This window comes from Megascapheus bottae, chromosome 4 (assembly GCF_031878675.1).
Source record: "Megascapheus bottae isolate mThoBot1 chromosome 4, mThoBot2.hap1, whole genome shotgun sequence".
In the NCBI taxonomy this organism is placed as follows: domain Eukaryota; kingdom Metazoa; phylum Chordata; class Mammalia; order Rodentia; family Geomyidae; genus Megascapheus; species Megascapheus bottae.
The window spans coordinates 29,197,620-29,210,131 of record NC_143512.1 but is presented as its reverse complement, the minus strand read 5'-3'; the positions used below and the strand labels follow the sequence as shown (position 1 = coordinate 29,210,131).

Here is a 12,512-nt window from a genome sequence, read left to right as displayed (position 1 = left end):
GGCTTTGTCATCATTAAAACCTTGAAAACTAAGGTGCATTTTGGATCAAAATATGAGGGAGACCCTATGTTTTCTTTTCTTAAAAGGATATAAAATGAGCAGAATCCAGAGGAGGATTAAGCTTTTATGAGAACCAAGGAAAACCATCCAAACTCCGAACATTTCACAAATCATAAAAATGACGGGTTTCATTCTCATTTTTTAAAAACATTCTTTTTCTAATATTTTCAATGGCACTATCTTTACGTTCATAAACCTAATTTAAAAAACTTTTCAGATGAAATAAAATTTCTTTCTCATCCTCGTTTTTTTTTTAACCACCGTAAAGCATTCTCCCTCTCTCCATCCCTTCCCCCCTCGTGTGCTCTTGTGTGTGAGTGTGTGAGTGTGTGTGTGACCATAGACGACCCATACTAATCAGGTCTCAGAGTAAATAGCAGCGCAGGGCGATCTCAATGTAAATTGCGCTTGTCAGAAGCACACCCCCCCCCTTCACTTTCTCTCCTCCTCCCCTCGCCATCCCAGACTGTAGGTAGCTAAGAGGGAGGGGGAAAGAGGGGAGGAAAAAAAAAGAAAGAAAGGAAAAGAGGAGGGGGAGGGGCTGTCCGACCAATGGCGTGCGGGAGGCTTGGCTAACCTTAGCCTCCCATTTTCTCTCCCCCCGGATTCGGGGCTCTGACCAGTCAGTCGCCTTTGATTATCAGTTGCCAGCAGCCCTTCTCTTGGCTCCTTGACACGAGCTCCATATAAGGCAGCGATCTCCATAGAAACGTGTCAGTTTCAATAGTAGTGTCAAAGTTCACTATATACAGACATTCGCGCAGATCCCCCTTTCGGAAACAGTGCTCTGCGAGTCCTCCCGTTTAAACGCATTCAATTTTTGGGTCTCTCTCTCTCTCTCTCTCTCTCTCTCTCTCTCTCTCTCTCTCTCTCTCTCTCTCTCTCTCTCTCTCTCTTCCTCCCTCCCTCTCTCTCTCCCCTTTCTCCCCCCTCCTATCCTCTCTCTCTCACCCTCTCACCCTCTCTCCTCTCGCCCTCTACTCTCTCTCCCCTTCTCTTTTCTTACATATTCTACTAGTTGTTTCCCTTCTCCTTCTTCTCCTTCTTTCCTTTCTCTCCCTCCTCCTTTACTCCATTCCTGCAAAGAGAGAGGGCTAAACTTTAAAAAAAAAAAATCCGAGGAGGAGGAGGAGGAGGCACCCCCTTCGTATTCTTCTTATCGTTATTTTATACATATATGATTTTTTTGGGAGGGAGGGTGTTGGTTCCCGGCTGAAGAGCACTTATTTAAAATACTAAAAAAAGAACATTTTTGGGCGATCTCCAGGGTTTTTAACTAGCTCTGTGTGTTATAGCTGAAGAAGCAGAAGAAGGAGCAAGAAAGAGGAAGAGGATTATTTATTCGACCTACTTTGGATGTCTCTCTCGCTTTTTCTTTTTCCTTTTTTTTTTCAATTATTTTCTTCAGATTTTTTTTTTTCCTGTTTCGCTGTGAATTCGTCGCCGGCGTGAATTCTCCCGTATTTTTCTCCCCCTTCCGTCACCTCCCGAAAGAAGAAGGCAGCGAGAGCCCGGCGCCACCGGCACAACAAAAAGAGCAAAGTGTGTGATCTTCCTCGCCGGCTGCCTCCCGCTCTCCGGCGCTGCCTTCCTGAATGGCTGGCTGCGTCCGGCCCTGGACCTGGCCCCCCGACACCCGCGCGCCCTGATCGCCGCCGGCAGCCTCGCCCCGCGTCCGGCTCTGCTCACCCCGCTCCCTGCACTCCCGAGCCCCGGCCAGGGCTCCCGCCGGGACAGCGGCGGCGGCGCGGGCGGCCCCGGGCCTCGGCTCGAGCTCGAGCAGCGGCTCCGACTCCAGCCCGGACTCCGGCCCCAGCCCGGCTCCTCCAGAGGCGCTCGCAGCAGCAGCTGAGGCGGCGGCTCCAGCGGCGCCGGCAGCCGCGACCTCCTCCTCCTTCTCCTCCTCCTCCTCCTCCTCCTCCTTCTCCTCCTCCTCCTCCTTCTCCTCCTCCTCCTCCTCCTGCTCAGCCGCCGCCGCCGCCGCCTCCGCCCTCGCCGCGTTCCTCTATGTCGGTTCAGCCCGCGAGCTGCGCCTAGCCCGAGCGGCCAGCCGGCGGGCGGGCGCCCGGCGCGGGTGAGCGTGTGCGCGAGTGTGTGCGTGTGTGTGTGTGTGTGTGTGTGTGTGTGCGCGCGCGTGTGTGTGTGTGTGCGTGTGTGCGCGGGGGTGCGGGCAAGGCGGAGGGCGAGTGTGTGCGCGCGCCGTGGCCCATGCCCGCCGCCCCCGGCGCTGCGCCCCGCGCCGCTCCCGGCTGCCGCCTGTGCCATTTCTGATTTTGCAACTTGGGGAAGAAGAAAAAAGCGAGAGAAGGGAGCTTGCTCGCCGGGGGGTGGGGAGGGGGGGGGAAGAGAGCGCGGCCCCCCCAGGAACGGAGCGCGGGGGGGGAGCGGGCGAGGGGAGCAGGGGTGTTGGGGGGGAGCCTGAGAGCCTGGGGGGGCTGCAAAAAGAGAGAAAGAAAACAGCAGGAACCACAACAAAACGCCAGCAGGGCGGGCGGGCGCGCAGCGGCAGCGGGGCGGCCGAGGCAGGAACGGCGGCGGCGGCGGCGGCGGCGGCGGCGGAGGCAGCGGCCGGTGCCCGGCTCGGGCTCGGCTCCCGCGACCCCGGGGCGCCCGGTGGGCCCCCCGCCCCCTCCCCCTCCCCCCCTTCCCCTTCCCCTTCCCCTCCCAGCGCGTCCGCGCGCCCCGCGGCCCTCGGCGAGCAGCTCGGCTCCCCCCCAGCGCTCCCCGGGCCCAAAGATATGGCAATGGTAGTTAGCAGCTGGCGAGATCCGCAGGACGACGTGGCCGGGGGCAACCCCGGCGGCCCCAACCCCGCAGCGCAGGCAGCCCGCGGCGGCGGCGGCGCCGGCGAGCAGCAGCAGGCGGGCTCCGGCGCTCCGCACACGCCGCAGACCCCGGGCCAGCCCGGAGCGCCCGCCACCCCCGGCACGGCGGGGGACAAGGGCCAGGGCCCGCCCGGTTCGGGCCAAAGCCAGCAGCACATCGAGTGCGTGGTGTGCGGGGACAAGTCGAGCGGCAAGCACTACGGCCAATTCACCTGCGAGGGCTGCAAAAGTTTCTTCAAGAGGAGCGTCCGCAGGAACTTAACTTACACATGCCGTGCCAACAGGAACTGTCCCATCGACCAGCACCACCGCAACCAGTGCCAATACTGCCGCCTCAAGAAGTGCCTCAAAGTGGGCATGAGGCGGGAAGGTGAATATTTCTTCTCTGCTCTCCCCGCGCTTCACCCGCCTCCCTGGCTCTCCTTTCTTTCTCCCTTGTCTGGGTGGCTGCTACTCGGGCTTGGTGCTCCTGTGGTCCTGGCCGGTCCCAGCTTCCCCGGTCCCCCGCTCCCTTCCATTCCCCCCCCCCACCACCACCCCAGCGTTCCTTCCCCCCCCCCTCCAGCTCGCTGCCGCTGCCTCCCCCTCCCGGCCTGCGCTCCTCTCCCCGGCTCCCCCACCCCGCCCGCTGCCTGCTCAGGATTGAGTCCCCGGAATCGTGAGCTGTGGCTTCAAATCCCCTCCCTTCCTCTGTTGGATGTGCTCGGTGTGTGTGTGTGTGTGTGTGTGTGTGTGTGTGTGTGTGTGTGTGTGTCTTTTTCCCGCGTGTGCTTGAGGATGCTGGGGGGCTGTGCTGGCATGAACTTGGGCAGGGGTGCTTATTTTTCTCACAAAACTGTTTCTGTGTGTTGTGTTGTTGTCGTCGTTGTTCATTCCAATCCCCCCCCCACACACACTTCTTCATACCCTTTATTTATCACGGGAGAGGGCTGGAGGCTGGAGTATCCTGAACCAGATTCCTTGCAGCCTTCCTCATGCTTTGGGAAGCTTAGCTTGGAAAAAGAGGAGTGAGATTTATTGCACTTGTAGGTCTAATTAGGGGAGAAAGGGGGGTTTCTGGCCTGTTCACCGCTTCCCTCTTCTCTTCTCGGGGCCAGGGCCGTCTCCTTCAGAGCTGTGGCCTTGTTTTCACCCCTCTACTTTGAAAGGAAAGTTTCTGACTGAACCCTGCTTTCATAGTAGTGTCATTTTTTTAAAGCATGATACTCGTTTTATTTCTTCATCAAACTCCACCCTCTGCTTAAATAAAGCATACAAATTACAATTTACAACGGCAGTTACCAGTCCTTCTGATTTGGTCATAGACTGCAGCTGGCATGAGCTTCCGCATCATTTAATCTTTACGTTGTATGGTGTTGTTGGTTTTTTTTTTAAACCCACAACTTTTGATGTTATATTTAGATATGCTTCATGTTCATGTGGCAAGAGATGCAGCACTTTTCTGATTAATTTATTTCAAGGCTTATAGTTAAAGTTTATCTCCTGACAATCATTGAAGAAGTCTTATAGTCAAATTAGTGAAGCAATTTTACAGAATGCAGATTACTCCTTCTTGTAATTGACTTTAAAATTATATTTTATATGCTACAAGGAAAGAAATTGAATTCCTTCAGATCTCAAGGAGAAGGCAAATATGACGACTTCATTTCTAGCTCCAGGGAGATTTTGTAGGCATCTGAAGGGAAAAAAAAAGACAACTTTGAATTGTGCTCTCATTTAATTGAAAAATAACTGCCAAGTTCAAAACTATAATTAGAAAAAAAAAGTATTCTGCCATTATGCTTCAAGAGCTTAAATTACCCTGGAACTTGTGTTGAAATTAGAATAAAAAGAAACTTGAGAAAATAGTATACAACCTGAAATACAGCTACATGGATATGGACATATCTATATTAATTTGTTGGGGGAGTGAGTTTAGTAGCCCTAACTTTTTGTAAAGTTGTCTTTGTTTACCTGGCAATTTAAAATGCTGGCACTGTTGAAGTAAAACATACACATTAAAAAAAAAACTTTGGTCAGCTTTAAGAACTCAAAGCATGCTTACGTTTTGCATTCAGATGGTTAATGAATCCAGTGTTTTCGCAGTTGCAAGCTCGTGCACTCACTGGGCAAAAGCTGGCTGCAGGTTGCAGTGGCACGGCGCAGGACAGACATTAATTATATTTCCCACTTTTTTCAATAATGTTTGGCTACTGTAAGTTCAACTTTTTTCTTGAAATTTTTCCATTTTCTGTTGCTTTTAATCGTGTGAACTTCCTATGGGGCTACCAGGAAGAGGGGAGAAGGGAGGGGTGGAGGGTACTTGCTCTTACTCAAAAGTTATAAGCGGTTTGTAGAGGGTGTAACTTAGGATGTCTTTTAAGGGTAATTCTATAATATTTTTAAAGAATTTGGTATCATTTTATGAGTGTAAAACGCTGTTTTGTTGTTTTATTTTGTTGTTTTTTTTTTTTTGTAAATGAAGAGGCCGCTAGGCATTTGCCTCTAACCACAACCTTTCTGCGCCCTCTCTCTCTCTCTCTCTCTCTCTCTCTCTCTCTCTCTCTCTCTCTCTCTCTCTCTCTCTCTCTCTCTCTCTCTCTTTCAACTTTGATTTGGGGATGAGTGGGGTTTCATTTATTTATGTGCTCCTCCTGCATAGCCCAAGGGTTGGGTTGGGTGGCACTTGGCCTCACCAAGCTCGGGCCCTGCTGTCAGGCCTAGTTCCTCCGGGCTGAGGTGGCCCCGAGTGAAGGCTGGGTCTTGGACACCCAGACCACAGACCCGGAGAGTCTCACCCCAGATCTCCTAGCCCAGTGGGCCGTGACTGTGAACCAGCGGGCCAAGATGTGCCGGGCCCCGGGGCGCGTGTGACTGCCGGAAGAGCTGCATTGTGTGGGGTGCGCGGTGGCTTGGCGGCGACGTTTGCAAGCCCTCTGGATGCACATTGCCTCTTTTCTCTCTTTCTTTTCGTCAGCGGTTCAGCGAGGAAGAATGCCCCCAACCCAGCCCAACCCAGGCCAGTACGCACTCACCAACGGGGACCCTCTCAATGGCCACTGCTACCTGTCAGGCTACATCTCGCTGCTGCTGCGCGCAGAGCCCTACCCCACGTCGCGCTATGGCAGCCAGTGCATGCAGCCCAACAACATCATGGGTATCGAGAACATCTGTGAGCTGGCCGCGCGCCTGCTCTTCAGCGCCGTCGAGTGGGCCCGCAACATCCCCTTCTTCCCGGATCTGCAGATCACCGACCAGGTGTCCCTGCTCCGCCTCACCTGGAGCGAGCTGTTCGTGCTCAACGCGGCCCAGTGCTCCATGCCCCTGCACGTGGCGCCGCTGCTGGCCGCCGCCGGCCTGCACGCCTCGCCCATGTCCGCCGACCGCGTCGTGGCCTTCATGGACCACATCCGCATCTTTCAGGAACAGGTGGAGAAGCTCAAGGCGCTGCACGTCGACTCGGCCGAGTACAGCTGCCTCAAAGCCATCGTGCTGTTCACGTCAGGTGAGGCTGCGCTCGCGGGGAGGGCAGGCCGCGCGGGGCGCCGGGGTCCCCGGCATCGCCGCCAAGCCAGTCCCGGGCCTGGCTGCCCGCGCCTCCCGGGGGTGGGGTGGGGTGGAGAAGCCGCCGCGGGCGTCCCCGCCGCGGGGTGAGACTCGGCCTTCGCCGGACCTGGGCACTGGCCTGACTCAGCGGGCCTCGGCCGCAGGGACGCCGCGGCCCTGCTGCTGCTGCCATCTTGGGGAGGGTGACGGTGTGGGGGAGCCGAAGCGACGCGGGGACGACCAGCCCGAACCCCCCCTTTTCTCCCCCCCCTCGGGCCTCGCCGCCTGGACCCCCGGCGCGCGCGCCCGGCCACGCGGCAGGGGCGAGAGTGCGTCTCGGAGGGTGGGGGGAGGCGGTGTTGTGTGTCTGTCTGGCTGTCTGTGTGCGCGCGCGTGTGCGATGTGCTTATGCCTGTGTGTAGTGTGCGGGTGTGTATGTGTATGCGTGAGCCGAAGCTGAGCTTCGCTGGGGGAGGAGAGCGAAGGGAGAGAAGGTGGGAATGTGGCTTCCTACTTTGTGTGGCACGCTCCCTAGATGAGTTCCCCGACAGAGCCAGAGACCCAGAAAGAGGTGGACCGAGAATACCCACAAATAAATAATAAATAATCCCGCTTTATTGCTGCCTGATTTTCCTTATCGGAAACCATTCATGTTTGCAGTTCCTGGGGTTATTGAGGGTCGTAAAAACCGGATTCGATCTAAACAAGAAAGATAAAAAACAAAAGCAATATTGTAGAACCCGTGAGCATGAGAGGCTTCCTGGCCTGGAGATAAATTTCATAGCTATGCAAAGCACACCAAACCTTGGAAATGTAAAAGAGCGCCTTAAAAATATTAAATTAAGTGTAGGCGGTAGTAACATGCATGTGAACAATTTCTCTTATGATAGATGGTTCAAATTAACTTCAAGGAAAGTGCATTAGCGTTGCCTTTGAAGGTCTCTGGTCTGAGGCCCAGAGAATGCTATGCGCCTTTTATTATTGTAACCTGCAAGAGGGAAACATATAAACACCCAGGACAGCAGGTAGTGGGGGGAGATATAAACAAAGCCGGAAAGGAGACTGGTGGGGAGCTGAGCTGCTTAGACTGGGTCTTGGACCTTGCCTCCTGACTGTATGGTTAGCTTCAGTTTTACCACCATTATTGGCACTATTGTTTTTAATTCCTCTATTCAGAGAACAAATAAACCATTCTAATAAATCTATCCTCGAGCCAGGCCCTCCAAAGGGCAAATTAAAACCATTCTTGTGCAGAGATGGTCAAACCTCTTTCCCAAGGCCTTGTGGAACAGTAAGCAGTGGTATAATCTATCAATATTTCTTGGCTTTCATGCATGAAGAATCGTATTTACATTGTATTAAAATGACTCTTAAATTTGCACAATATTGTAATGTAGCAAATGTAGTATTAATATCGATCTGAACAGCAGATAATTTATTTAGACAAGAGGGGCTCATTGGTATGCAGGGTGGCTGGAATCATGGACTTGGATGCCCCCCTTTTACTTTCCGTGCAAATGCAGGTCTGCTAGTGAAAGAGGGAGTTTTCTTTGCAAGAGGATAAAGTGTGAACCTTAAAACAAATGGAAGATTTATTGAATAGCCTCCTCGGTGTTTGAATGCATTTTATCTTAATAAGTCTTCTTGATGGAAACGTGTTTTTCAAAAGTGACAAAGAGTCTGGGAAGCAGCGACCAGGCTCCTTTAGCTCTGGCAGGCCTGGGGCCTGGCTGGCTTTCCACTACCAGGCTCTTTAGCCAAATTCACCAGGAACCAAGCCAGTGTCAGAGAAGCTGGGGTTTTAAAAATCTCATCCAGAGAGGTGTCTTGAAACAGAAATGTGACTTGGACCTGGACAGAAGTCTTCCCGAGAAAGCTCTCTCCTCTCTTGTCCTAGTCTCCCCTAAGATTCTTTGAACACCCTTGACTTTGCTGATCTCATGGCCTTTCTCAGAGAGAGGGGATGACTGTACAGCCTGCAAGGAGCCCTGTGGAATTATTCATGATTTTCTTTTTTAACTTTTCATGCTAAAACATTCCTATGAAAAGTCGTCCTTAAAAGTTTTGCAAAGAAGTATCTTGGACCAAGTCTTAGGATGTAAGGGGTGCCTAAAAGTGAACAATAACATTATTTGGTGGAAGAATGCATGCAGAATATCTGGAAATTGAAATAGAGCTGTCAGTAGTAATTCACCCACCCCTCTGTACAACACATTTCTACTTTTGACTAAACTTGTTTTGATTGCCAGCCAGAAGGGAATTCATAGGAAGCCTTCTCAAAGTCATCCAACTTTTAAGCAAACTTTGAATGATGGAAAAGACAGTTTTAGACATATTGTCCAATGTAGTTTGCTCTGGCTAAGTATTTGAAGCTGGCATGGGGATCCCCCATGGTGGTTTTCACATTTGGCCTCCGGATGGTGTGTTTAATCCTTAATATTCTGGACAGCATCCAAAGACTAGGTCGTGACCTGAACTTACTTTAAAAAGAGAGAGAGAGAGAGAGAGAGAGAGAGAGAGAGAGAGAGAGAGAGAGAGACTACTTAATTCATATACCTAAATATTCCTTCAAATAAACGAGACTGTCTCTGAAAAGAACCATCTAGTTAACATAAATACAATAAATCCATTTTAAGCACAATAATAACTTTGATTTCTAGTTATGGCAGCTGATTACATCTATATTTCCTGAACACTAAACTCTTCTGAATGCACAACATGAAATACATTCTCTGCACTACAAAGGCTAAGCTGGGAGGGTCTGATAAGTAATGGTTATTTATTTACATAATTTCTTTGCCATACTCTGTAGAAGAAATATTGAGGGTTCCCACATTGACACTACCATATAAAAAGTGAGACGTGGTTTTTGTCCATTCTGTCTCCTTTCCTTCTCTGAATTATAACTCATGGTGTGTAAATATGTACTGCCTCATGTCCCCTGATCACCTTGCTTATCCACCAAATCCACCAATTAATTAATTTGAGTGTTCATACCCGTCTGTCCACAACTGGAAGAATCCTGTTACAGGAAAATAAGTCAATACCTAGTGTGGAAGCCAGGCCAGCAATGGGTCACAGGGTTGACTGCTACCTGGCAGGTAGGCCCAGCTCCAGTCATTCTACCTCTAAAGGAGAAAAGAAATGCAAGCCACTGGCACAGGGCCCATGTGGAACTTTGCAGTGCTCCTCTTGCTGGGAGTGTCCTGTCTTGAAGTTCAGAAAGTGGTCTTTCACTTAAGGAAATGTAATCACAAATATAAGATCATTGTCTTACTGACCTGAGGAGATGCCATATGGATCTTTAAAAGAATATCTGTTGGGCTATCAATAGGTTCTTTTCATATTTCATTGTGTGGCTGAGAGTGATACATAGCATAAGAAGCAGGCAGTGCAAGTAAAGCAACATATATGTAAATATGGACCTGCATAATGTTCATTCTTTAGGGCCATATTAGTGAGCAAAGCCAAAAGCTGACCTCAAAGTTCTCTTTCTGAGCAGCAAGGCCCCAAAGACTTCCTGCAGTGGCCCTTTAGCCATTGGAACCTCACTGGCTTCCCATTCAGGTAGCTAGCGTGGATTTATCCAACCAGCTGGCTGGAGCAATTAGACTTCTATGAGGAACCCAGTTTGGATCTAAGGCCAAAGGAAAACTTGCCTCAGAAGTTCTTAAATTATCACTAGTTTTATTTGTATTCTTGCTGGAGGCCACATTCTTGAAGATGAAGGTGATGGAATCCTTTGTGAATCCTAGTTCTTAAAATACAAAGACATAAAACTCAGAAACTCAGGAGACAATGGTCTTGCTTTGAATCATTTGTTGTGTCTTCTTAGGAACACTTTTGCCCAATCACATTCATATGGTGTCCTTTGGGGGGCATTGACATACCTGAATTTCCCTCCAGATTTCCATATTAGCAAACTCTGTCTTTGATCTTTAGTCAACCTCCTGACCAAATAAGGGCTCTTCTCTGATCTTCCTGATTTAGAAATTTACTATTAATATAGAAACAACCTGGGTGTGTGACTAAAGGAAGCTTTCACTCACTGTATTCCTCTTGCTTCCATTTGCTTACCTTTAGCTGATTAATAGAGTATATCCTGTAGTCTTGAAATATTTTTAGAGGACCAAGAAGGGTGTCGGTTGTGGTGATCTAAGCACACAGAGTTTGAGATACCATAATTGTATAGAGGTGCCTTTTCTCCCTTCCTCCTGCCACAGGAAATTTATCTCCTAAATCTTTCCTCAATTCTCTACCCCCGTAGTTCTGAGACAGTTGCTGCTATTGCCTCTAACCCAGCTTTGTGCCTGATCATTGAAGGTGTTTCCTTTCCACAGTCTCGAGAAACTGAGCCATATTCCTTCTTACAGAGATGTGACCAGTTTTCAATTACTTGATCTAAAGCACAGATAGAAGTGTACATTCTTACTAAGGATTTGTTGCAGAATCCTCGTGTGCATAGATAGTGAATCTTAAATCCTATACTGCAAAAGCATAGACTTGATTTGATTCTGGGTACTGGCAGCCCAAGATTCCTTACCACTGCCACGTGTGTTCGCTATACAGTCTATGTTCTTCTTGAGCTTTCTGGTTGAGGTCATTTGGGTCTGAGAGAAGACTCCAAGAAGTCTTTAAGAATTGCCTGCAGGTTGCTTATTTCTTCGGGGGGTCTTGAACACCCCAAAACCAGGGGCAGAGGGGACAAAAATCCTGCAGTTAATGAGCACAGCTAGAAAGACGCTCCCCTGCAGGCGAGAACAGGTTGCTACACACTGCAAACATGGCTCCAGCATCGTACATTATTTAATCCAAAGGTGGAAGAGGAAAAACAAAGGGGGCTAGAGAGGTTGCTGCCTCTTCGTGTATGTGCATCTCTCTCCCCCTCCCCTACGCTAGTGGGGGGGTGATTTAATTTATTTGTATAGGGGCAAAGGGAAGACAATTGTGAAGAAGGAGGCAAGAAGGGAGGTATCCTTTTTCTTTCCTTTGATTTCTTCTTTTTACCCTATCTCCTAAAAAAGGGGGGGGGGGAGTGATAATAATGGCATGTGTGTCGCCTTGTTGTTCGCTGGCCTAACCATGTGCCCCCTTTCCCTGTCTCTTCCTCCTGTGGCTGCTCTGGCAGATGCCTGTGGCCTGTCGGATGCTGCCCACATCGAGAGCCTGCAGGAGAAGTCTCAGTGTGCACTGGAGGAATATGTGAGGAGCCAGTACCCCAACCAGCCCAGCCGCTTTGGCAAACTGCTGCTGCGACTGCCCTCCTTGCGCACAGTGTCCTCCTCTGTCATCGAGCAGCTCTTCTTCGTCCGCTTGGTAGGTAAAACCCCCATCGAAACTCTCATCCGAGATATGTTACTGTCTGGGAGCAGCTTCAACTGGCCTTACATGTCCATCCAGTGTTCCTAGACCTCGGGCACTTCCAGCCTCTCCCTACTTCCCCTAGAGACTCAGAGGACTCACCCAGGCCCAGGATCCCAAACCCTCGGGTACTCTGGTGAGGTGGGCCAGGCAGGCCATCGGAGGGGAGGGAGGAGGGTTGGGGACAGAAGCAGCCACTCTGCAGAAATGCACCCCGAGCTGCAAATTAGGAGGAAAAGAGACTCTCTTAGGATCAGATCTGTGAGCACCCTGGAAAGGGGGGAAAAAAAGGATTTTGTGTCTGGTGGGAAATGAAAAAACAAAAACAAGGAAGAGAGGACCATGAAAATTTTAATAAAATAGAAGGAGACTGATGGACCTTCCAGGATTTATTGTGGATGGATGTGGATATATTCTGTACAGAAAACAACACATATGGAAGTGGACTGAATCCTATGTAGACACACACACACACACACACACACACACATTGAACATTGTTATTCATTTTGTAAAATACTAGTCTTTATTTTCATTTTTGTAAAATTTAAACATCGTATGCGCATAAAGAAAAAAGGAAACAAGAATTAGGGGAAAATAACATTTTCCAAATAATTATAAAAATTGTCCTGTGTCTATGTATCTATATCTGTTTTGTATTTTTTTCTGGTTCCAAACCAGATTTCCTGTGATTCTATACTAATAATTTTGATATAACCCTTTGCTTCTTATAATGAGTGC

General features: G+C 49.9%; 2 protein-coding genes across 14 annotated transcripts in view; one reads left to right on the top strand and one right to left on the bottom strand.

The window, feature by feature from the left end:
- LOC150064222 (uncharacterized) overlaps positions 1 to 1,949 on the bottom strand; it is a 143,378-nt gene extending 141,429 nt beyond the window's left edge. For all 12 annotated transcript variants that reach the window (XR_016535247.1, XR_016535250.1, XR_016535249.1 and 9 more), the window contains exon 1: positions 1,412 to 1,949. The gene's annotated coding sequence lies outside the window, so the exon portion shown is untranslated. The remainder of the gene's footprint in view (positions 1 to 1,411) is intronic.
- A 93-nt stretch (positions 1,950 to 2,042) lies between these two features.
- Positions 2,043 to 12,261, top strand: Nr2f1 (nuclear receptor subfamily 2 group F member 1). Of its 2 annotated transcripts, none has more exons than XM_090331626.1 (3): positions 2,043 to 3,255; positions 5,842 to 6,369; positions 11,539 to 12,261. In XM_090331626.1, the coding sequence occupies exons 1-3, from the start codon at positions 2,799 to 2,801 to the stop codon at positions 11,817 to 11,819; spliced, it is 1,266 nt and encodes a 421-aa protein (XP_090187752.1). In that variant the 5' UTR covers positions 2,043 to 2,798; the 3' UTR covers positions 11,820 to 12,261. The 2 variants fall into 2 exon arrangements, with proteins under 2 accessions (XP_090187752.1, XP_090187753.1); XM_090331627.1 differs by lacking the exon at positions 2,043 to 3,255 and adding an exon at positions 3,640 to 5,079.
- The last annotated feature ends 251 nt before the right edge of the window (positions 12,262 to 12,512 follow it).

What these genes read in the sequence shown, in the direction of transcription:
- Nr2f1 (XM_090331626.1), top strand. Translation starts at nt 2,799, where the DNA reads ATGGCAATGGTAGTTAGCAGCTGGCGAGATCCGCAGGACGACGTGGCC. An exon ending in AGTGGGCATGAGGCGGGAAG is followed by an intron (nt 3,256 to 5,841) that starts GTGAATATTTCT and finishes TCTTTTCGTCAG; the next exon opens with CGGTTCAGCGAGGAAGAATG. An exon ending in CATCGTGCTGTTCACGTCAG is followed by an intron (nt 6,370 to 11,538) that starts GTGAGGCTGCGC and finishes CTGCTCTGGCAG; the next exon opens with ATGCCTGTGGCCTGTCGGAT.